The sequence below is a fragment of the Thrips palmi genome, unplaced genomic scaffold (genome assembly GCF_012932325.1).
Source record: "Thrips palmi isolate BJ-2018 unplaced genomic scaffold, TpBJ-2018v1 HiC_scaffold_16, whole genome shotgun sequence".
In the NCBI taxonomy this organism is placed as follows: domain Eukaryota; kingdom Metazoa; phylum Arthropoda; class Insecta; order Thysanoptera; family Thripidae; genus Thrips; species Thrips palmi.
In genome coordinates, this window is record NW_023144625.1 from 3583884 (window position 1) to 3605481 (window position 21598).

General features: G+C 44.7%; 2 protein-coding genes across 23 annotated transcripts; both read left to right on the plus strand.

Annotated features, from left to right (window-relative positions):
* Positions 1 to 2819: 2819 nt before the first annotated feature.
* On the plus strand, positions 2820 to 13122 carry LOC117642044. 22 transcript variants are annotated; one of them, XM_034379840.1, is made up of 4 exons: positions 2820 to 3112; positions 7784 to 8033; positions 10726 to 10788; positions 12357 to 13119. In XM_034379840.1, the coding sequence occupies exons 2-4, from the start codon at positions 7791 to 7793 to the stop codon at positions 12888 to 12890; spliced, it is 840 nt and encodes a 279-aa protein (XP_034235731.1). In that variant the 5' UTR covers positions 2820 to 3112; positions 7784 to 7790; the 3' UTR covers positions 12891 to 13119. The 22 variants fall into 22 exon arrangements, with proteins under 22 accessions (XP_034235731.1, XP_034235724.1, XP_034235723.1 ...); XM_034379833.1 differs by lacking the exon at positions 2820 to 3112 and adding an exon at positions 3216 to 3308 and having other exon boundaries at positions 12357 to 13121; XM_034379832.1 differs by lacking the exon at positions 2820 to 3112 and adding an exon at positions 3315 to 3373 and having other exon boundaries at positions 12357 to 13121.
* A 4517-nt stretch (positions 13123 to 17639) lies between these two features.
* Positions 17640 to 18254, plus strand: LOC117642462. Its single transcript, XM_034380699.1, has one exon. It carries the CDS (start codon positions 17640 to 17642, stop codon positions 18252 to 18254), a length of 615 nt encoding a protein of 204 aa, XP_034236590.1.
* Positions 18255 to 21598: the final 3344 nt, after the last annotated feature.

The following is a 21598-nucleotide window of genomic DNA, read 5'->3' on the forward strand; positions in this document are numbered from 1 at the left end:
TTTCAACACTAGTTATTTATGCATTTCCCTGATTTCCTTCAACTATAAATATTTAAAAAAAGATAGGATGACACTAGAGAAAATGAAATAAGTAGATGCACACAATACAAAAGGTCAAAATAAAAACATCCTTTTTGCAATGCTCAGTCAAAGTGCACTGACCTGAAGAAGATTCCCTGACGGGGAAAGGGGGAGAGGGGAACGAAAGACGTAAATCATTATCACTTCCATTCTCCATATTTCGCTGTGTTGATACTCCAAAAGGGTTTTAATCATTCTAGAATGTTGAAAAACTAAGGCCCATCTCATTTCCAAACCCTTCTGCTCTTTATTTTGTTTTATTTGCTTATTTGCGTATGTCCCGTATTTGAGAGCCGTGGCCGCGGGTATGAGAAATTGATAAGTGCTGCCAACCTAACCATGCTAATGACCTGATTCAAAAATATGTTTTGAATATTTGAAACGATACTAAACAACGATTCGAAACAAACTCGTGTTGGGGGGAACTAAGGCGACGTTAAATACGAAATGTAGGAACTATAGCCACTGTAGTTGCTGAGAATCGTTGGTGAGTACAAAGTCACAGACAGACAGACAGACGCACGACCAGTCACTTTTCAGCGCGCCCAAACACGGCAAGGGCTTCGCTATCGCTCAGCCAATTAGAGTGCGGGCGTTCGTTTCGAGCCCCATTTAGCGACTTTGAAGCTCAACATGCGCCTCGAGTTTTGGCCATGTCTACCCTTCTTCTGGCCCACTGTGCGCGTGCTCCTTGGTCTATTAGGCGCCGAAATGGGGTCGAGGAAAAATTTTGTGGGTCGCGGTGGGATGGTTGGCCTAGCTGGGGTCGCGTCCCCTTCGCCGCTGGCCGCCAGGCCGAGCTCTAGGTCTCTAGCCGAGCACTGCCGGGAACATACATTCACGGAAACTGGAATACCCACCGCTTGTTTGTCGTTGCACGGATGCTCGGAAGCCTGCAGGCGCTGTGCGGGAATCTCCTTCTCGGAAAGGTGGGGGGGGGGGGGGGGGGATTAACTCTAGGAGGTAAGCACACACCGTAGCGAGGGACCTGACCTGACTCAACCCTCAGCTGTGGTGAGTGAAGCAGATTGCAAATGGCCGATCTACACTAGGAAAACCTTACGAACTATTTTCGGCCTTACAAAGAGAGTAGCTTGTCATAAAGTATTTTGAGCATACATAAGCTCTAAATAATTCACATTTTACGAACTTTTTCTGTGCATAACAAGCTAAATTAGTTTGTATTAGGGAGGACGTTTTCCGAAACGGACAGCCCATCTTAACCCACACAGAAGGTTAGGTTAGTTCGCGAACACAGTAAATTCAAAACTAGTGGACGTAGGCCTACTTTATGGATGACCCCCTATGTCTGCTCAAGATACTTTGAAAGGTTTTCAGGCCTTACATTCAGGTAAGGTTAGGACGGGTTGACCATCTTATAAAATACCCGTTCAAATTTTTTAAGTTTTAAGATTTGGTGCTTTGTGTATAATTTACATTCATATATTGTTACTGAAGCGGGGTGAAAAGTTTGCCATTTTCCAAATGGATCCCATTGTCATAATTTGTTCGGAGTATAAAATCTTTCTTCGAGGAGACTAAAATTTGACTTTTGAAAGCACATCCCAGGCTCTGAACCCAGTCGAAGAGTCTTTTTGAGCCTATTTTGGCTGTGTCTTAAAAATTCTTCTTGCGGATACTATTTTGTCGTAACCAGTTGACCTTGACATTTTTCACTTCTTCGATTCATTTTCAAAAGACTCCAGCATGCATAGCTCAAAATTTCCATTACATTATTAATTGTAAGCCTTTTGAGCTGAAAAGTCCCTAAAATTTGTCTGTTTTGTACATTTATGATGAATAATAGTAAAATGCCTGGCTAGAAAACTTTCGAATTAAAGTGTAATGTACATTTTGAGTTGTGCATGCCGGCATCTTTTAAAATTGAATCGAAGAAGTGAAAAATGTCAAGGTCAACCTCTTACGACAAAATAGTATGCGCAAGAAGATTTTTAAAGTTATAGCCTAAATAGGAGAAAAAGGCTCTGCGATTTATTTAAATTTTAATAATTGCTTGGTAAGACACCAAATTTTTAACCAATGTTCACAGTGGGACCTGTTTAGGAGAAAATAGCATTATTACCAGAACCTCCCCTTAAAACGCTTCTTTGTGCTGGTAGCATGATCCTGAATGGCACGGAGCAGTCACTTTTCCATTTTACTAAGTAGACCTAAAGTTTCTTCCACAAGAATTGAGACCAGATCTGAAAAAGTTTGGTAAGCTTCACTTCAACCACCTCTATGGTCCAAACCAAATATGTATACCGGATAGCCAGGGACAGGTGAAAATGTGAAGAAGTTCAGTAAAATTGAATGAAATGAGTTTTGGGTGAAAAATGGTCCTTTGGACCTTCCTCTTTCAGGATCTGTCGGGACTTCGACTATCCGGGACCTGGAAGTCCCTGAAGTACATCTTTTCGTACACTCCTGCATTTTCAACGTTTTAGTAAATTTGCAGTACTTCGGTGCTCAGCGGCGTCAAACTCACAGTGTTTACTGGGGACCAGATCACAGTGAACACCGCGAACAAGATCACAGTGAATCCCGTGAGCAGATCACAGTAAACGCTGTTAATTGACCTACAGTGAAAACTGGTAATAAATTAACGGCATTTACAGGACATTTTTGGTAGAGTGGATCGGCAACCGGAGCTGGCAGACAGGCAGGCGGGGGCCCTTAACGCGCGGGCGCGCGCGGAACAGTGGAATCGAGTCGCCTGACTCACTGCTTGGCGTCTTTTAAGTACTAGCAGGCTGACACACTATTATTCTTCTATGTTTCTGTCTTGATGCCTGCATATGAGAAATCAATCATTTGCTAAAAACTAACGAGTTTTCTCAGTGGTGACATAGTGCCGGGACTATATTGCACGCGCGCAATGTTTTTACTCCTCTGCCGGCGTGCGTGCGCTTGGCCGCGGAGGGACGCGGACACGGCACTTCTTTTCACGCTGAGGAGTGCAGCTCTGTAGAGCTCTACCACCGAATCGACGAGACTGAGGCCTTCTGCAACTCTGAACACAGATTGTGGGGTAAGATGACTATACTGCAATTCTGGGTGTTCCGAAACGGCACGCTAGGCGTACGCCACAGAACACGGTACGCCTAAGACGCATTGAAACGATACGCCTAAGGCGTACCGTTTCTACTCACCTTGAGCAGCAGGTGGCATTTCAACATGATCGATGGGCTTAAACCTCTTAGCTCTCAGATGTGCGTCAGGTCGAGGTGCGTATAATGCACCCATCCTTTGATTCTTTGATGGGCCAAGGACCAAGCCCATGGCCCCAACGGTGTGTACATTCTGCGCACCGGACGTTGAGCATGGCCCGTCATGGGGCCGAGGTGCGGGCATTGTACGCACCCCGCCCGGACCCGAAGCACATCTTAGTAGCCTTGACCGCGGAATGCTATCGGCTCAGATTTATAGAGACAGTGCGCCTTAGGTGTATCGTTTCATTCCGCCAAGAGGCGTAACCGCTTACTGTGGCGTACGCCTGAGGCGTGCCTCTTTGGAACACCCAGGATGACAGCGTATCTGTGAACTACGAGTTCCCTCTTAAAACCTTGAACGACCAACTAGACTGAATTCCAGAAATTGAATAGAGCATTCTAGTCGTCGCCGATCGAAGAACATAAAGAAGAACAAAACCGGAAGCCGGGAAGAAACGGAGTAGGTATCAAGCCCGGTTTCAACGAGAATTGTCGACAAATATTTTTATTTCCTGAGTCAAAAAGTGTTTGAAACAAACGAAAGTGCTTTTGAAAGAGATTCGACACAGAAAACTCAGAAACTAGCCCACTCAGAGACGTTTGGGAGGTTATGTTGCCGGGGCCGGTTCCGGCTTTGTTCTTCTTGTTGTTCTTCGATCGGTGACGACTAGAATACTCTATTACGCTCGTTGAATGCTCTCTGCAACAATGCCTTCCGATTATACAGGGGGCGGCAACGGCCTAGGAAGCGCGTGAAGCCATGCGCGAGTTAGGTGCAGGGGTTACTTATTTTGCTTCGATTGTAAGATCTAGGCCGTTAATTGCAAAACGCTTTGCACAGATCAAAAGAGCACAAAATTTGGGGTGCATTAGGCCTAGTAGACTGCCCGGTACTTCCAATTGAACCGAACACAAGGGCGGAATCATTTACATCAACATGGCGCATTCGAGTTTTTTCCTAAATTTGATGATTTCTCGTGTTTTTCGGGGTTTTCACTGCACCTTAACATCAGGTAAGGGGGGAGTTTCGAGAAGAGCAATACGCCTAATGCACCCTAAATTTCAAGCCCTTTCCATCGGTGCAAAGCGTTTTGAAAAAGACAGTCTAGTTTTCATAATCCCGAACAAGTGCGCAACCTCTTCACTGACGGCGCGAGCATCGCTTCACGCTCTTTCTAGGCGGTTGCCACCCCCTGGATTATAATAGTAAAACAGATGTAAAGACCTAAAATTCACTGATTTAGAGATTTAGAAAATCTCGTTTTTCTTTCGGAGACAGCGGGAAGGCACAATCGGTAGGCAATGCGGACTCACATACGGTCCAAAACATCGAACGGGACATAGGAAACATCTTCATGGCCATAGAGTATTTAATCCCTGGACCGGAAGTCAAAGAACCAAAGTAAGAACCTAAACAGCTTCTGTGCATGCGCAGACGTCCCCCCTCCACTCTGAGGCAGCGTCTGCGCATGCACAGAAGCCGTTACGGTTCTTACTTTTGATCTTTGACTTCCGGTCCAGGGACTCGTTAACTATTTTATTACGAGCTGGAACCCATTATCAATATTGAAATTTCACCCGCCCAAAGAAAATTCACCAGTGGGTGTTTTGGCAGGGGCATATCATATGGTCATCAAAAGTGTTTCTTACGTGCCCCACAATCAGTGTTTTCCAGGTGTTGAGCCCTCTTCCTATCGTGGGGCCCAGGGCGGATGATTGACCCCACGGGCTGATTGATTTATAAACCAGAAACAGAGGTATTTTGCGATAGTGAAGAAGAGAAGGAAGAAGATGCGGCGGTGGGGGTAGAACATAACAAACCCTCATTTATTTAGGCAGTTCGTCTGCTTGCGGGGCGAGGCGGGGGCGGGTGGGGGGCATCATGGCCGCCAAACAAATGAGGGTTTGTGATGTTCTACCCCCACCGCCGCATCTTCTTCTTGCTCTTCTTCACTATCGCTAAATACCTCATTGCTCATTTCACGCGCTCAACCGGGTACTGAAGGAAGGCCGAAACCGGAAGTCGGAAAGCAAGGTAGCAAAGATCGGAATAAGCGCCGGCAAGGTAACATTTCAGGTCTGAACGATAGGGTACTTTCGTAGATCCCTGAACCGGAAGCACACAGACGCCATGTTGGCGGAAGTAGATCCAAACTTGACATGGGAAAGAGACGTTCGTCAAACGTATCGGCCACACTTAAACATAAACAGTCGTTTGATACTTCTTTGCAGCGCATATGTGTATCGCGATCAATATTTGTTCAGCCCGGCTATAGTTTTGAATCCGAAGAGAGGTTAGTTTCCGGCCAATTTGGCGTCTGCTGGTCTGCTTGCTTCCGGTTTAGGATCAACAAAAGTACCCTATTGCGTACCTTCAATAGTTTTCGAAGCGTGTCTCTTTAACGCCGAAATCACCCGCGTTTCCGCTCGACATTAACGAAACGATAATTCGAAACGTCAGGTTTCCGTTGCGTGTGTTACGGTAGGATTTACCGTCGGCTTATGTTACGAAAGACTTGATACGTCACGGAGGAGGCCTCTTACGTCATTTCTAGCGTGTCGGAAGATCCGACAGGATAGGAAATAAGCGACAAAAACGCAAGAATCGATAACAACGTTAGGAATTCTGCGCGCGCAGGACAGATTTCGAGAAACGAAAATAGGTGCGATAAAGGATAACAAAAGTAGAGAAAGACTCCCTTCGCGTCGTCGTCTGAGTTTGAATGTTGCCCTGCACACTTCCGTAAAATAGAGCCTTATTATACGGAGAAAAATTAACGGATGCAGGTGGGGGCAGGGCTTGGATTTTGAGTTTGGGCATAGAAGGGCTCGCTTTAAATGTAGCTCGGCCTTTATGGCTGAAACTTTATAGGCATACAATACAATATTAAGCTAACTAAAGGTGGGGAAGTGGGGTGGGCGGTCATTTCGAACATTCAAATCTCCCAACAGGGTGCTTCGCTTCACTCAGCAATTAATGAAAAGACTGATAGTATGGCCACCTGCTATTGATGAAAATAAGGTCTTCATTTCGCTGGATCCACTCCGATCTCTCGTAAAAAAAAAAAATTGCACCGGAAGTCCGGTCGCGTCGGCCAAACAGAAGCCCATTCAAGCAGTGGTGGCGCCTGCCCTTGGTGAAAGGAGGCTTCTGATGATTGGCCGACGCTACCCGACTTCCGGTGCATTTTTTTCCCCCGAGGAATTGAAGTGGATCCAGCGAAATAGTCCATTGGCTACTCGACAAAAAGTACTACTCTATAGATGAATATATTGATGATAAAAAGCAGGATGTTTCTTTTTACGAATCTGTTTTGTTGTAATGGAAATTCTCTTTGTTAGCAATCTTTCAATGTAATTTAAAGCCTGTTCTACTTTGCAAAACGATTTTGATGTGAATTTAGATCTAATCTAAACGAACCGCGCCTTTAGCTCGTTCGGGCTCGTTTGTGCTGCCTCGTCCGCGGAAGGGGCGGAAGCGAGGTCTGATAGACCACTCTAGTGGTGTGGTGGCTGAGTGAAGAACAAGAAGAATCACATAAAACTTCACTTGGGGCATTTAAGGTGAGGTGTGGGTGAAAATGGAAACTTCTATACCACTTGGCTGTGGTGGTTGAAACTTTAGGGCATTTAAGTACTAGGTAGGTAACTATTTCACACCAAATTGCATCCAAATCTACCCACCCATTTAGCCACGGTAGGCTTTTTTCATTGAAATTAAGCGTTTAGTAGAAAAATCAGCCACGCAAAGTTTTTTGACGGAATGGTCTGAAATTTGTTTTGGAGTTACTTAAACCCCTATACTTCAATGTAACAGAGAGATATTTGAATTTTATTTTTTTGTTTTGACTGAGCTAACTTCACAATTTTTTAATTGGAAAAAATAAGTTTTTTTCTCCATTTTTTACCACTTTAAGGTAAACGATTCAAGAATGTGGATATATATTTGAAATATCTCTCTGTTACATTGTCACATGGACCACAAAGAACTACTCCAAGAAGTATGGTCAGTATAAAACAAAACTGTATGCGTGGCTAGTTGACCGAGTAGAAAAAAAATTTCTTCGACACTTGTCGTAAGAGATGGGTGACCAGAAAAGGCGCATGCATACATCAGTCCATGTTAGATGAACCGCTCACTTAGGGGTTCATGAGAAAGACCTTTAAGACATGCTGTCAGTAATAGAAGAATATTTTACATTAAAATAACAAGTGGATTAAATTTATCATTTTAATCAATTTTGGTGCAAATTTTCACCCACACCTCACCTTAAAGTGCACATATTCGCTCAAAATATGTTTCATTCACTAGTAAATATTTTCATTAACTTCTAACAAGCAAGGAGACCTAAATAATTGACGTAAAAGTGTGAAAAAGTACACTACTCTTGTGATTCTTTTTGTTCTTCACTCGGCCACGTCTAGAATGGTCTATCGATCTGGAGTCCTCCCGTAATTCTACTTTATTAAGTGTGCTTCTCTTTTACCAGGGTCACCATGGATAGCAAACTGTTGAATGATTTGTTTGCTTCCTTGACGGAATACACCCCGAGCGAGTCCGAGATTGCCACTGCGAAGCGGGTCCGGCAGCTGTTTCCGGCGGCGGCGAGCTGCCAACTGATCTTGCAGGATGGGACTGACACGTGGAAGGGGGAGTTCCCCCTTTATTCGGACGCCCGCTCAGCGTCCCTCTTGAGAGACACGTTGCTGCTGGCGAGGGTAGACGGCACTCTGAAAAAGGTGAGCGATACAATTTGAAAAGAATTTTTTCTTTGACGTAAGAAAGTCGGTGAAAGCTGTTTTACTGGGCTCGTTTTTTTTTCTTTGTTCAAATTTCAAAGATATGGCCACATTTGGGTCTCAATTTCTCTATGTTACGGTGAGGTGTGGGTGAAAATTTGCACCAAAATTGATTAAAATAATAAATATAATCCACTTGTTTTTTTAATGTAATATATTTTTCTATTACCGACTGTGTCCCAAAGGTCTTTGTTATGAACCCCTAAGTGAGTGGTTCATCTAACATGGACTGATGTATGCATGCGCCTTTTCTGGTCACCCAACTCTTACGACAAGTGTCAAAGAATTTTTTTTTCTACTCCGTCAACTAGCCACGCATACAGTTTTGTTTTATACTGACCATACTTCTTGGAGTAGTTCTTTGTGGTCCATGTCACAATGTAACAGAGAGATATTTCAAATATCTATCCACTTTCTTAAATCGTTTACCTTCAAGTGGTAAAAAGGAGAAAAGTACTTATTTTTTCCAATTAAAAAATTGTGAAGTCTGCTCAGTCAAAACAAAAAAATAAAATTCAAATATCTCTCTGTTACATAGAAGTATAGGGGTTTAGGTAACTCTAAAACAAATTTCAGACCATTCCATCAAAAAACTTTGCGTGGCTGATTTTTCTACTTAAGGGGAGGTTCTGGTGAAAATCTTGCCATTTTCCAAATGGATCCTACAGTCATAATTTGTTCCGAATATAAAATTTTTCATTAAGGAGACTAAAATTTGACTTTTGAAGGCACATGCCAGGCTGTAAACCCAGTCAAAGAGTCTTTTTGAGCCTATTTTGGCTGTATCTAAAAAAATCTCCTTGCGCATACTATTTTGTCGTAAAAGGTTGACCTTAACATTTTTCACTTCTTCGATTCATTTTCAAAAGATTCCGGCATGCATAGCTCAAAACTTCCATTATACTTATAATTATTAGCTTTTTAAGCTGAAAAGTCCCTAAAATTTGTCTATTTTGTACATTTTTGATCAATTAAAGTGAAATGCTTGATTAGAAAGCTTGCGAATAAAAATGCAATTGACATTTTGAGATGTGCATGCCGGCATTTTTAAAAAATGAATCGAAGAAGTGAAAAATGTCTAAGCCAACCTTTTACGACAAAATAGTATGCGCAAGAAGATTTTTAAAGTTATAGCCTAAATGGGAGAAAAAAGCTCTGCGACTGGGTTCAGGGCATAGAATGTGCCTCCTCAATGAAAAATTTGAATAAATACTTGATAGGACATCAAATTTTTAACAAATTTTCACAGTGGGACCCATTTAGTAGAAAATAGCATTTTCACCAGAACCTCCCCTTAACGCTTAATTTCAATGAAATAAGCCTACTGTGGCTAAATGGGTGGGTAGATTTGGATGAAATTTGGTGTGTAATAGTTTCCTACCTAGTACTTAAACGCCCGAAAGTTTCAACCACCACAGCCAAGTGGTATAGAAGTTTCTATTTTCACCCTCACTTCACCTTGAAATTTGTTGTTGATGTGTTGCTTCACACTTTGCTGTTCACGAAAGTCACACACTAAATGAATTTCATATGACTTGTTTTTGTCTCATGAATGGTGCAATTTCAAGCATTCAACGGTTGTACAATTAAGTTCGCCAGGCGGTACAGATTATCTAATACATGACAGTACAATTTGCCGTACGTGTTGTATTAATTGTGTCGCCAGGTGGAAACAAAATCGTGTTATCATCAGATGTGCTGAAAATTGCATCAGCTGTGGGACAAAAAGAAAGTTCCAGGATAATTCGTGTGTATAGCCTCACTCATTTGCCCACATTCAGTCCAAGCGGCTTTTAAACTTATTTCAGCACATCTGAAAAGTCTCATATGCAGAGGATTGTAACGTCAACTAGGGACCGTACACAAATAACGTCACGCGTTTTTTGACCATTTTTGACCCCCTCCCCCCCTCTCTACTAATGCTAGCTGTCAAGAATTTTAATTTCATCAGAATTTTGACTTAAGTAAAAAATTGCAGGGTTCAAATAAAGTTTAAATATTTTCTGGCAGAGCGTGCGGTGTGCAGTGCAGTAGCGTACCGCCGTCGTTTGCGGAAGAAGGCGACTTCATAGGGGTTATAAGGAAATAACGTCACAAGGGCTCGACACCCTCCCCTCCCCCTCGTCACATCTCATCACGTCCTGGCGAACCCCCATCCCCCTCTAAAAGCGTGACGTTATTTGTGCACGGCCCCCTAGACATTCTTTACATCCTTGGCTGAAATGCAACCAACCGTGGCATAAGCGAAACTAAAAGATCTAATACGTACATGTAAATGGAAATAGTTTTTTCTAATGTCAGTAACCAGAAATTGTAAAATAGTTTTGAAATGTTTTGAAAAGTCCCCATGTCTTATTCATACAATTCATATAATGTATTATGGTCGCACCAAGATAGTGAACATGGCCCAGACCAACAGTTTGACCATTTGACATAGGATACTTTTAAATACCGCTTTGACTGAATGTCAGCCCTTGCCTCATTACTTCGTGTTTTCCCATTACCCATCAAATACTCCATATCAACAATGGATGCTGATAGTGGAACTAAATTAGTAAGAAAGTTAGATCTGCAGTGAGCAGAACCTTCTGTTAATGCACATAAATTACTAATCATGTTCCTTTCCGTGCAGGAGGAGCCCATGGTTGCCGTTGCTGATGGGTCGCAGGGACGCGCCGCTCCCAGCAATGCTGAGGTGAGAATTATTAGTCTTTCAGTCTCACGTTCAAAGGGGGCGCGTAATGGGACTTCAAGTTTCCTTGCTCCGGAAGTCAGTGAAGTGTCTTTGAAGCCCTGAACGCGCTTGGATGATCTTGTGAAGGACTTTACTCCTAAACCTCACCCTCACATGGGTACCTGGGGAAATTTGCAAGTAGGCCTCAAAAACTTCTCCAAAACTGAAAATTTGGCCTTTTATTGGGTATTGGGCCAAGTATGTACCCAAAACCTATGTGTGTATTAAAGACACTCCTCGATTCGCGTGCTCCCCAGCATGCGCTTCGAGGCGTGTACTTATCTAAGCACACGCCTCAAAGTGATTCAACAGTGAGTACTGACTTTGAGGCGTATGCTTTTTAAGTGTGCCAAGTTGATCCAGGAGGCGGCAGTAGGGAATTACTTGACTTATCTCCAAACTGAGATTTTGTTCTTAAAATGGTTTATATCACGACACCAAATTATTAGATTCCAGTGTTAGCAGTTAAAGAGAAAATCCAGATGGAAGAAGGTTACAACTTAAGTTGACTTCTTTTACGCTCTCAATTTAGCGGAAAACGGAATCAACTCAACCAAAGTCAACATGAATGCATAGAAAATATTGTTCATAGGAGAAAGCTCAACTTGTGTCTCTATGAATCTATTGTGAAAAGAATGAAGTCAACTTAACCCCGCATCATTTTGGCTGATCCGGGGAGCGGAAGGAGGGAATAATTTGACTTATCTCCAAATTGAGTTTTCATCGTCTTATTGCACCTCAGGATGGTTTGCATCATGAATCCAAATTATTTGAACAAATTGCTTATAGTTAAGGAGAAAATCCGCATGGGAAATGGATATATCTCAACTTGACCCCTTTTGCGGTCTAAATTTCATCTAAAAATGGAGGTAACTCAACCAAAGTCCACATGGCCCTGTTGCGCAAAATGGCTAAAGGGGATATTTCAGTTTGCGTCTTCGTGAGTCTACTCTTAAAAGTAGCAACTCAACTCCCCCAATTGGAAAAAAGAGGTAACTCTAAAAATGCACCACAGTAATAAAGACTCTACACAGACCTCAGCTCCACTTGAACTGTCTCCAAATCCCACCTCATTTGGGAAAAATAAGTACCGTAAATGCGGGTAATATGGACCACCAGTGGGTAATGTGGACCACCCCTGAAATTTTCTTCTAAATGATCGATTCGAGCCAAGTAACTTTCAAGCCCGAATGCTAGTAACCAAAACGGTTTTCCATGCCACAGGTAGGCGGCATCACCGGTCACGTAAAAGAGTTTAAGGGGTGGTCCACATTACCCACTGGTGGTCCATATTACCCGCTTTCACGGTAAACATGGTTCCGAAGTCCATTCTAACGTAAGGGGAGGTTCTGGTGCTTCTTCGTATGTCAACGAATGTAACACAATGCTCAAAGGAAGGTAGCATTTTGTCACATGCGTTTCAATTTTGTTACACACGTTTCTGGAATGAGTGTGTAGAGTTGCAAAACAGCATAGTATAAAGCGTCACGGTGAAATTAAACTCATTGCCACGTTGCATTTATTTTCAGAGTGGCAGGCTCAAGGTTTCGCTGCGAACTGATGGCGAGGCAGCAGCGCTAGCCCAGCTGCGTGCCGTGCAGGGAAGTCTGTCTAAGCTGACGACCGAGTGCGCCACTGCGGAGGCGCTCAAAGTCATCTGCTCCATGCCGCGTCTGCAGGACCTCACTCTGGACATGCACGATGACGTGGAGGACGGGGCGCCATCCGTGCCGCCGTTGACCCACTCGGGGGGCCTTGTTCGTCTGAAGACGCTCAACGTCGCGCGCGTCACGCTGAAGACCTTGCTCCTGGCCAACAAGCACTCCATCACGGACCTGCACCTGTGCGTCGGGACGCCTGGCGGCGGCCTGGGGTGGCGGGAGGCAGTTGACGACCTCCACTCGATGCTCTCGGCCTGCGGGCTGTCCCAGCTCCGGCTCCTGGCCCTGTACCGCCACTTCCTACAGCACACTGACGATGGCTGCAAGCGACAGCTGCGGGCCTTGCGCAGGGCGCTGCCTCGCGTCGCTCTGGTCTGCATGGACTGCCATCTCAACAAATGATGCCCAACATTTTGAACGTGCGTGGATGTTTTTGAGTATTTGAATTCTACGAGATTTTCCTGGACGAGCCTGTACAGGGCCTGTTTTTAATTTGTTCACGATGCGCCTTATGTTTCAATTTTTGGTTTAGCATTCCACGTCTTTGCCGATCTGTGTTCCCGTTTTATTTGACAAAACTTACGTCACATTTTATTCTTAATAGTATAGAATAGTATAGAATCCTTGAAAATGCTGTTGAAATATAAACGTTCACGATGTCTATTTTTTGTGTCTCAAATTTTCTTTCTCATGAATTTTTCTTTAAAATAAAAATACCATAACGTGCACACTTAACTTCTTACGGATACATCTACTTGAGTTACGGACATATTTGTGCGATCGTAATTACGGATTGATTTTGTTCGTCATACGGATGATAACAAAAAGTTTTTCGTCCGTACCTTACGGATATTTTCGTTCGTATGTTACGGACACGAAAATCTTTAGAAAGAAAGCCGCAAAATGTGGGATATTCGAGTATTTTAAGGTGTTTTCACCTACTCACGTACTCACCTGTACACCTGAACGCATAGTGATTCACCCCTTTTCAAATTGTACACACGCTTAAAACCTAACAAGCAAATTGTGCATCCAACAAACTAATTTACTTTGTTATACGAAGAAATAGTTCGTAAATTACGAAGTATTTTATTTGTAAGCTTATGTATGTTCAATTCAAAATGCTTTTTTACAACGAACTGCTTTTCTTTGTAAGCCCTAAAATTGTATGTAAGGTTTTCTCACTAAAAAATTTTAGTATGAGAAGTTTGCCGCTCGGGGGAGCCCCAACCGACGAGGACCCCGTTCAAAAAACGGAAACATCCAGAATCTGGCCGAAACAGTTCCGAATCGCTTCCGAACGCTCGGGCAGGGGGCGGCAACGGCCTAGGAAGCGCGTGAAGCCATGCGCGAGTAAGGTGCATTGGTTACTTATTTTGCTTCGATTGTAAGATCTAGCCCGTTGATTGCAAAACGCTTTGCACAGATCAAAAGAGCACAAAATTTGGGGTGCATTTAGGCCTAGTAGACTGCCCGATACTTCCAATTCAACCGAACACAAGGGTGGAACCATTTACATCAACATGGCGCATTCGAGTTTTTCCTAAATTTTATGATTTCTCGTGTTTTTAGGTGTTTTCACTGCACCTTAATTGGCTGAGCGATAGCGAAGCCTGTTACTCCAGTGGGGTTGAAAAGTTTTGTCTGTCTGTCTGTCGGTCTGTCTGTGTGTCTGTGTGTCTGTGTGTCTGTGTGTCCGCACTACTCCTCCTGAACGGCTCGGCCGATCTCGGTGAGATTTTGCACACTTCTTGGGTATGTCCTTGGCTCGGCACACGCGAAATTTCACCATCCTAGCTCAACTGGTTCAGTTTTTATAGGCGAAAAACACCTAAAAAACGGCGAAAAATAGAGATTTCTGCAGATAGACCACTTCTGTCTTTGAGAAAGGGGGGTCTGGGGGGCGGAGCCCCCCAGGTACGACAAGTTAAAAAGTGACAAGGGTCAAGATCGTGTTGTCCGTAGGTAAAACAACTCTATTTAGAATGTAGGGGGGTCTGGGGGGCGGAGCCCCCCAGCGTTCAACAAGTCAAAAAATAACCGACAACGGACAAGCCATTGCCTGCCGCAGGCAGGCTAGCGCCGCAGGCCAAGGTAGGTACGCCAGGCGTGGATTGGAGGAACAGGCAGCGAGACATCGCGAAGCCTGTTACGACAAGACGCGGTCTGGCGTAAACCTACCTTGTATCAGGTAAGGTGAGAGTTTGGAGAAGAGCAATTAGCCTAATGCACCCTAAATTTCAAGCCCTTTCCATCGGTGCAAAGCGTTTTGAAGAACACAGTCTAGTTTTCATAATCTCGAACAAGTGCGCAACCTCTGCACTGACGGCGCGAGCATCGCTTCACGCTCTTCCTAGGCCGTTGCCACCCCCTGGCTCGGGGTTCATCCAGAATGCTTCCGAACTGAGGCCTGCGGACGTCGGGGTACTCTCAAAAGCACCCCTGTTTCGGGGGCTGTGTTGTCGGGGCAGTCCGACATCCTTCCGAATGTTCCCGGGCACCCCGAAGTCCTTCCGAGATCACGAACCCCGTCAGTTCGGAAGGATTTCGGGCTACCCCGATGGTCCGTGCATAGTACTCTTCGAACACTGCAAATGCTAAGGCGATACTAAAGTACATTTTTAGGCGATACGATTGAGTATCGCCAACAAACGGCCTTACGGAAAAGTATTGCCGTCAGAACGGCGATAGACATCGCCAAAATCACGGCATTGAACTAAGAACTTGTCCCCTTGATTTGTTCAACGTTTATTGCCAAATCGTGGCAGTACTCCAAAGTATCGCCAAATTTTGGCGATACTTTTGCGTATCGCCGTTTTGAAGGCAATACTTTTCCGTCAGGCCGTTTATGGGCGATACTCAATTGTATCGCCAAAAAAGGTACTAAAAGTATAACCTTTGGATTTACAGTGAAAAATCCAAACTTTCAAATTAAAGGGAGGTTCTTGTGAAAATCTTGCTATTTTCCAAATGGATCCCACTGTCACAATTTGTTCGGAATTTAAAATCTTTCTTTGAGGTGATTAAAATTTGACTTTTGAAGGCACATGCCAGGCTCTGAACCCAGTTGAAGAGTCCTTTTGAGCCTATTTTGGCTGTATCTTAAAAAATCTTCTTGCGCATACTATTTTGTCGTATAAGGTTGACCTTGACATTTTTCACTTCTTCGATTCATTTTCAAAAGATTCCGGCATGCATAGCTCAAAATTTCCATTACATAACAAGGTAGGTTTACGCCAGACCGCGTCTTGTCGTAACAGGCTTCGCGATGTCTCGCTGCCTGCTCCTCCAATCCACGCCTGGCGTACCTACCTTGGCCTGCGGCGCTAGCCTGCCTGCGGCAGGCAATGGCTTGTCCATTGTCGGTTATTTTTTAACTTGTTGAATGCTGGGGGGCTCCGCCCCCCAGACCCCCCTACATTCTAAATAGAGTTGTTTTATCTACAGATAACACGATCTTGACCCTTGTCACTTTTTAACTTGTCGTAGCTGGGGGGCTCCGCCCCCCAGACCCCTCTTTCTCCAAGACAGAAGTAGTCTATCTGTAGAAATCTCTATTTTTCACCGTTTTTTAGGTGTTTTTCGCCTATAAAAACTGAACCAGTTGAGCTAGGATGGTGAAATTTCGCGTGTGCCGAGCCAAGGACATACCCAAGAAGTGTGCAAAATCTCACCGAGATCGGCCGAGCCGTTCAGGAGGAGTAGTGCGGACACACAGACACACAGACAGACAGACAGGAAAAACTTTTCAACCCCAATGGAGTAACAGGCTTCGCTATCGCTCAGCCAACAAGTGCTATCTAAAAATGGATTGCAGATTTGGATCGGACTCGATTTCGACACCCTTAAAGCACTTTTCTCAAGTCTCTTCTCTCTACCCCATGGGAACAACCACGTATCATCCACGTAGAATCCACGTGAGATAGGTGGATAGCATTTTTCTATCTTAAATCCACGTGACTTTCACCTTGATTTAACATCGATTTGGGCTTCTATGGTGGTCCATGGTAAACCAACGTTGACTCTACGTGGATAGTCCAACGGATTTTAGGGACGTTGTGTCTACGTCGATAATACGGTGACCTTGTGACGAGTATCCAGAGCGGTCCTATCGATATCAATGGTATGTGGATTGAGCGCCTTAACTTTTCTACACGATTTCAATGTTGATCACACGTATCCAAATTCATTGAAGCATGGTCGTCTGACGATACCGGATTCATCGCAGAGGATTCAGACTTCCACGTGGATTCAACGAAGATTATGTGAGGACTGTGGAACTTGATTAGTTTTGAAAGCTGCCGACAGAGGGCCTGCTGATATTCTTGTCTTTCCTTACCCTCTCGACCTGCAAGTAGGATGCCAATTCACCATGTCCTAGAGCCATACTACCATGCTCGTCGGACAACCTAAGTGGACTTGACGTGGACTTCATAGGAATTGTCTCGATCGTATGATTTTTAGACGTCCTCACGGTAATCAACCTCGAGAGGACTTTATAAAATGAATGCAGGGTACGTTAAGACATAGATTTCACATCGATTATCGACTCATTCGAATTATGCTTCACCAAGCTCAGAATGACCGGTACGCGCCTCGATGTAAAATCGATGGTAGGTGGATAAGGCGAGTTGCTGAATCCACGTTGCATCCACGTAGTTTGACTTGGACGTTTCTACTCGATTGTCAAGTCGACCATCCACGTCGATTCCACGTGAAAAGTTACGTTGCGTCCACGTCTCATCCACGTGGATGTTCCTATGGGGTACCAATATAATCTCAATCAAAGTTTGTACTGAGCATTGGTTAGCTGCCTCCTTAGCCCTCACTCCTAGTAGTCCTGGCTTCCACCCCACCACGAACCATTCTTTTCGGAACGATTCCAGTAGGGGCCCGACGCCGGAACCCCGGCGGTATCTTTCCGAAACGAGACTGACGTCGGGGTACATCCAGAAACTTGCGGATCTTGGTCATTTTTGGGTAAAATTCGGAAGACCCCGTCGGAAGCGGTTCGGGGTCATCTGATCGGGGAACACCCGAAGTCATTCCGACCTTCGGAACGATTTCGGGTGTTTTCATTTTTAAACGGGACAGGGTTCACGCTTCTCTCCCACTATAAGACTCTGGGATGGCTTACCTTTGCCTGGTTCTATGGGTAAACTTTGGTCAATTTTGGGAAAGTTAGTTGGAAGTAATAATCCTCCGTTCATAACTGCCATTTATTGTGGATCCGAAGATCTCACTGATGTGGATCTTTATCTTGGAGACTTTGTTCTCGAAGTGCATGATTTGCAGCAAAATGGTTATGAGTGCAATGGGCAGGTTCACAACGTGGGATTGAGGCACTTCATTCTTGATGCTCCTGCTAGGTCCTTTGTCAAGTGCTGTATTGGCCATGGTGGCTACGGTGCATGTGAGAAGTGCACTGTGGTGGGTGTTTATGAGGATGGCAGATTTAACTACTCTCATTTAGGTGCAGACTGCAGGCCTCGTACAGATGAATCTTATGCAAATCAGGAGGACCGCCCGCATCACACCGGTATCTCTCCTCTACAACTCCTTCGTATCGGCCTTGTGAGCCTATTTCGACTCGATACTTTACATCTTGTCTACAAGAGAGTTCTTTTGAGATACCTTGAAGCGCTTGTCTCATGGGAAGGGTACTGGAATCCCAATGCTGACACTGTGAATGCAATTTCAACAAGAATGCTAGCCTTGATTCCCAGCTGCCCTTGGGGCTTTAAAGTAGTTCGGCAGGTTCGTTGATTACGTTAAAAAAGGCTGATTTTAACTGTCTGCACTCATTAAAGCATTCTCTTTAATTACCGGACTAATTTTTTAGAAAATCGCATTCAAAGTCGGCGTTTTGACATGGCGCCTTACGGGGGAGCATGCCTGCAACCCGCACAACACGAAAAAAGTCCGTTTTCTAGGCCAACAACCAGCAGACCTGCAACGCATGTGACGACTGATGTGACAACTAGTGACGACAGGGTGGCCTACCTTGCCCCTGGAGAGTGCGACAGGCAGCGCGCTCTGGGCGGTCGGGCCAGTACTACACCCTAACAACCCGCCGTGATATTTTACAGGTGGGGGTGGGTGTTGTAAGTTATTGTTGCACGGCAGGGTAGGGGATGTTTCAGGCGTTTCAGTCAACATTTGGGTAAACATACATGTTTGAGTTCTCTTTGACAGTCTTATAGTGGTTTTGTACTTGTTCTCAACCGATTTTGCTTTCGAGTTAAAGAAGATACTTTTCTTTAGCTAAAGCCATAAGAAAAGTATCTTCTTGGTATGCCTTCAGATTAATGCCAAAATGCCGTTAAAGCGTGCTGTCAAGTCTGCTGGAAAGCATAAATGAAAGTATCTACTTTAACTATAGCTATATGTAAAAACAAGGTAGGTTTACGCCAGACCGCGTCTTGTCGTAACAGGCTTCGCGATGTCTCGCGGCCTGTTCCTCCAATCCGCGCCTGGCGTACCTACCTCGGCCTGCGGCGCTCGCCGACCGCCCAGAGCGCGCTGCCTGTCGCACTCTCCAGGGGCAAGGTAGGCCACCTTGTCGTCACTAGTTGTCACATCAGTCGTCACATGCGTTGCAGGTCTGCTGGTTGTTGGCCTACCTGACAGGCACTTGGGTCCCCTGACCTTAGAAAAGCGACCCGGAAGCTTGATTTGAGCCGAAAACACCTAAGAGAGCGTCCAGTGTGGTATCGAGTGCGGCCGTCACTACAATTTGGTAAAATACGTGGTTGCAGGGGTTCACGAGAATGGCTCGTTCTCGGGAACGAAGCCAAACACATTTTTTGGTTAACATTTTCGTTTAGGGAAGGGTTTAAGCTATCTTTTAAGCCCAGATTGGTCAAAATCATTTGAGGATCTAGGAAACGGCGCTAATTTTAAAACTTAACTAAAGTTTTGAAGTTATAAAAAGTTTTTGGACATAAAAACTTGAAAGACAAAAAAGACTCGGTTTTCATCCTCTTTCCAAATCTGGTCTTGGATTTGACCTACGACCAATGGTTGCTGAGATATTGCCCCCCAAAGTTGCGTTGTTTCAATATTTAGCAAAAAAGTAAATTGGCCATAGCCCAGCCCCTGGGGGGCCGGACCCCAAACCAAGTACTGATTATTTCATGGGACCATAGGGGTAACAAACCCTGAAAACGAGAACCGGATCGGAGCCCAGGGTGGCTAAGGTCTGGTTGACTTCACATGGAATGTCCCTCTTGCCGTGGCCCGGCAGGAGAGGCCAGGCAGAGAGGGTCAAGGAGGGAGGGGGTGGCTGTGAGGAGTGGGGACTGGCGAGGCGGCGCGGCGTGGCGGCGCAGGGGTGGGATCGAGGAGCTCTCGGGAGAGTTTTTCGTGGAGGGAGAAACTCTCCGCCCGACATACACAAGGCTGTGGAGCGAGGGAGCGTAGCGGCGCGAGAGAGAAAAGCAAAGGTACCGTCCACGAGGGTAACTTGGGACACTTTTTCCACGTTTTTTGAACGTCAGAAGCAAGATTCTCAACCCAGACCATTGGATCCTAACTATGTTAAAGTTTGACCCTTTCCCCATGATTTCATGCTTGTCTGGTTCATTTGTCTCGATTACATATCGTTTCCAAGCGGTCTCGAAAGAGTGTCCCAAGTTACCCCATGACCGGGGGTAACTTGGGACAGTAGGTAATTAGCTATATTCCCATGCATCTATTGATGTTAATGGATTTTGCAAATTTTGTAGCGGGGCATTTTGTTGAGGGGCATTATTAACAGGAATGTTAAACGCCATTTGGTCAACCTGAATAAAAAAATCAAAGAAAATTAAGGGGCAAGGATCATTTAAAAATTAAAGAAAATTAAATTCAATCTGCCGTACATACCTCCAAGGTAGACCGGCTCAAATTTCCCGAAGGTTCGAAATGTCGATGCGCGGAAACGGAATTCGGTTCCTTTCCGAATTCTAAGACTCTGAGCATTTTTTGGGATTTTTGAGGTCACCGGAAGTGGTCCCGCACGGCAGGGTAAGTTAGGCGCACTGCTAATACATAGACCAGCAGTAAAGCGGCTTTAATATTCATTTTACGGGCATATTCCATGAAACAAAAGTTGTCAGAAATGGTCAAATTAATTAAAAATATGAAATGTATGATTTCCAAAACTCAAAATTTGCAATCTGGGTGCCTATCTGTAAGGGGTAACTGGCGTCTATTTTAGCTCGGAGCCTCAAAATGAAGTGGATCAAGGCGTAAAACTGTTCGACAGTCGATTTGGCCCTTCTGGTGGTGCTATTTTTAGTGCCCAATCCTCTTCTGGTCCAACGGATTAATTGGGGGCCTTAACGAGTATTGTCTTGTTTGCGTTTGGGCGCCAGGATTGTGGCTAAGCTCGGTTTCTTCTCGTTTTACTCTGTGATTTCCGAAGATTCGATACCTGACATAGTATTAGCGCGGAAACTAGGAAAAAGCCACACTGCGAAGGGCTGGAGCGTGGTGATCCGGGGCACTGCGAGGAAAGTCTTCAAAACCGAAGGCAAGACTGTTTGTTTTTGAGTGTGGGATGGGAGAGTCACGTAAGTGTCGTTTCATATTAAAGCTAGTATACATCTATTGGAGCAATTCGTCAATCACACTAAATTACTATGTAGGTTTTTCTGCGCGCTAATGCACGAAATTGTACATGCACTTCGTAACGCACGAATTTGTGCGCGACAATGCACGATTTCCTGCATACTTGCGCACGAAATCGTGCATTGTCGCGCACAAATTCGTGCGTTACGAAGTGCATGTACAATTTCGTGCATTAGCGCGCAGAAAAACCTACATAGTAATTTAGTGTGATGAACACTGCTCTACCTGGGAGTAAGGTGTGAGCTCAGGAACAGTCTGCCACATCAAAATTTGAGACTTCCATATCAGTACGTAAAGAGTAACGCGCCAAGCGAGTTTTTACGACGGTTTTTGATGAGAAGGGTAACGAAAAGCTCGTCCTATTCTGAATCTTCTTGGCAAGTCATCAGAATACGCACTCTTCGGAGTGTAGTACTCAATGCAACACACTTACAATAGAAAGCACTCAGTTGTGCCGTGGGAGTATACTCAAATGAGTTCAGGCTCGTGGCGATCAA

Excerpts from the sequence above, each read along its gene's own strand:
- LOC117642044 (XM_034379831.1), top strand. The coding sequence starts at position 5,454 with ATGGGAAAGAGACGTTCGTCAAACGTATCGGCCACACTTAAACATAAA. Across the intron at positions 5,588-7,783 it reads AGTTTTGAATCCGAAGAGAG|GGTCACCATGGATAGCAAAC; the intron begins GTTAGTTTCCGG and ends CTCTTTTACCAG. Across the intron at positions 10,789-12,356 it reads CCGCTCCCAGCAATGCTGAG|AGTGGCAGGCTCAAGGTTTC; the intron begins GTGAGAATTATT and ends ATTTATTTTCAG.
- LOC117642462 (XM_034380699.1), top strand. The coding sequence starts at position 17,640 with ATGGGTAAACTTTGGTCAATTTTGGGAAAGTTAGTTGGAAGTAATAAT.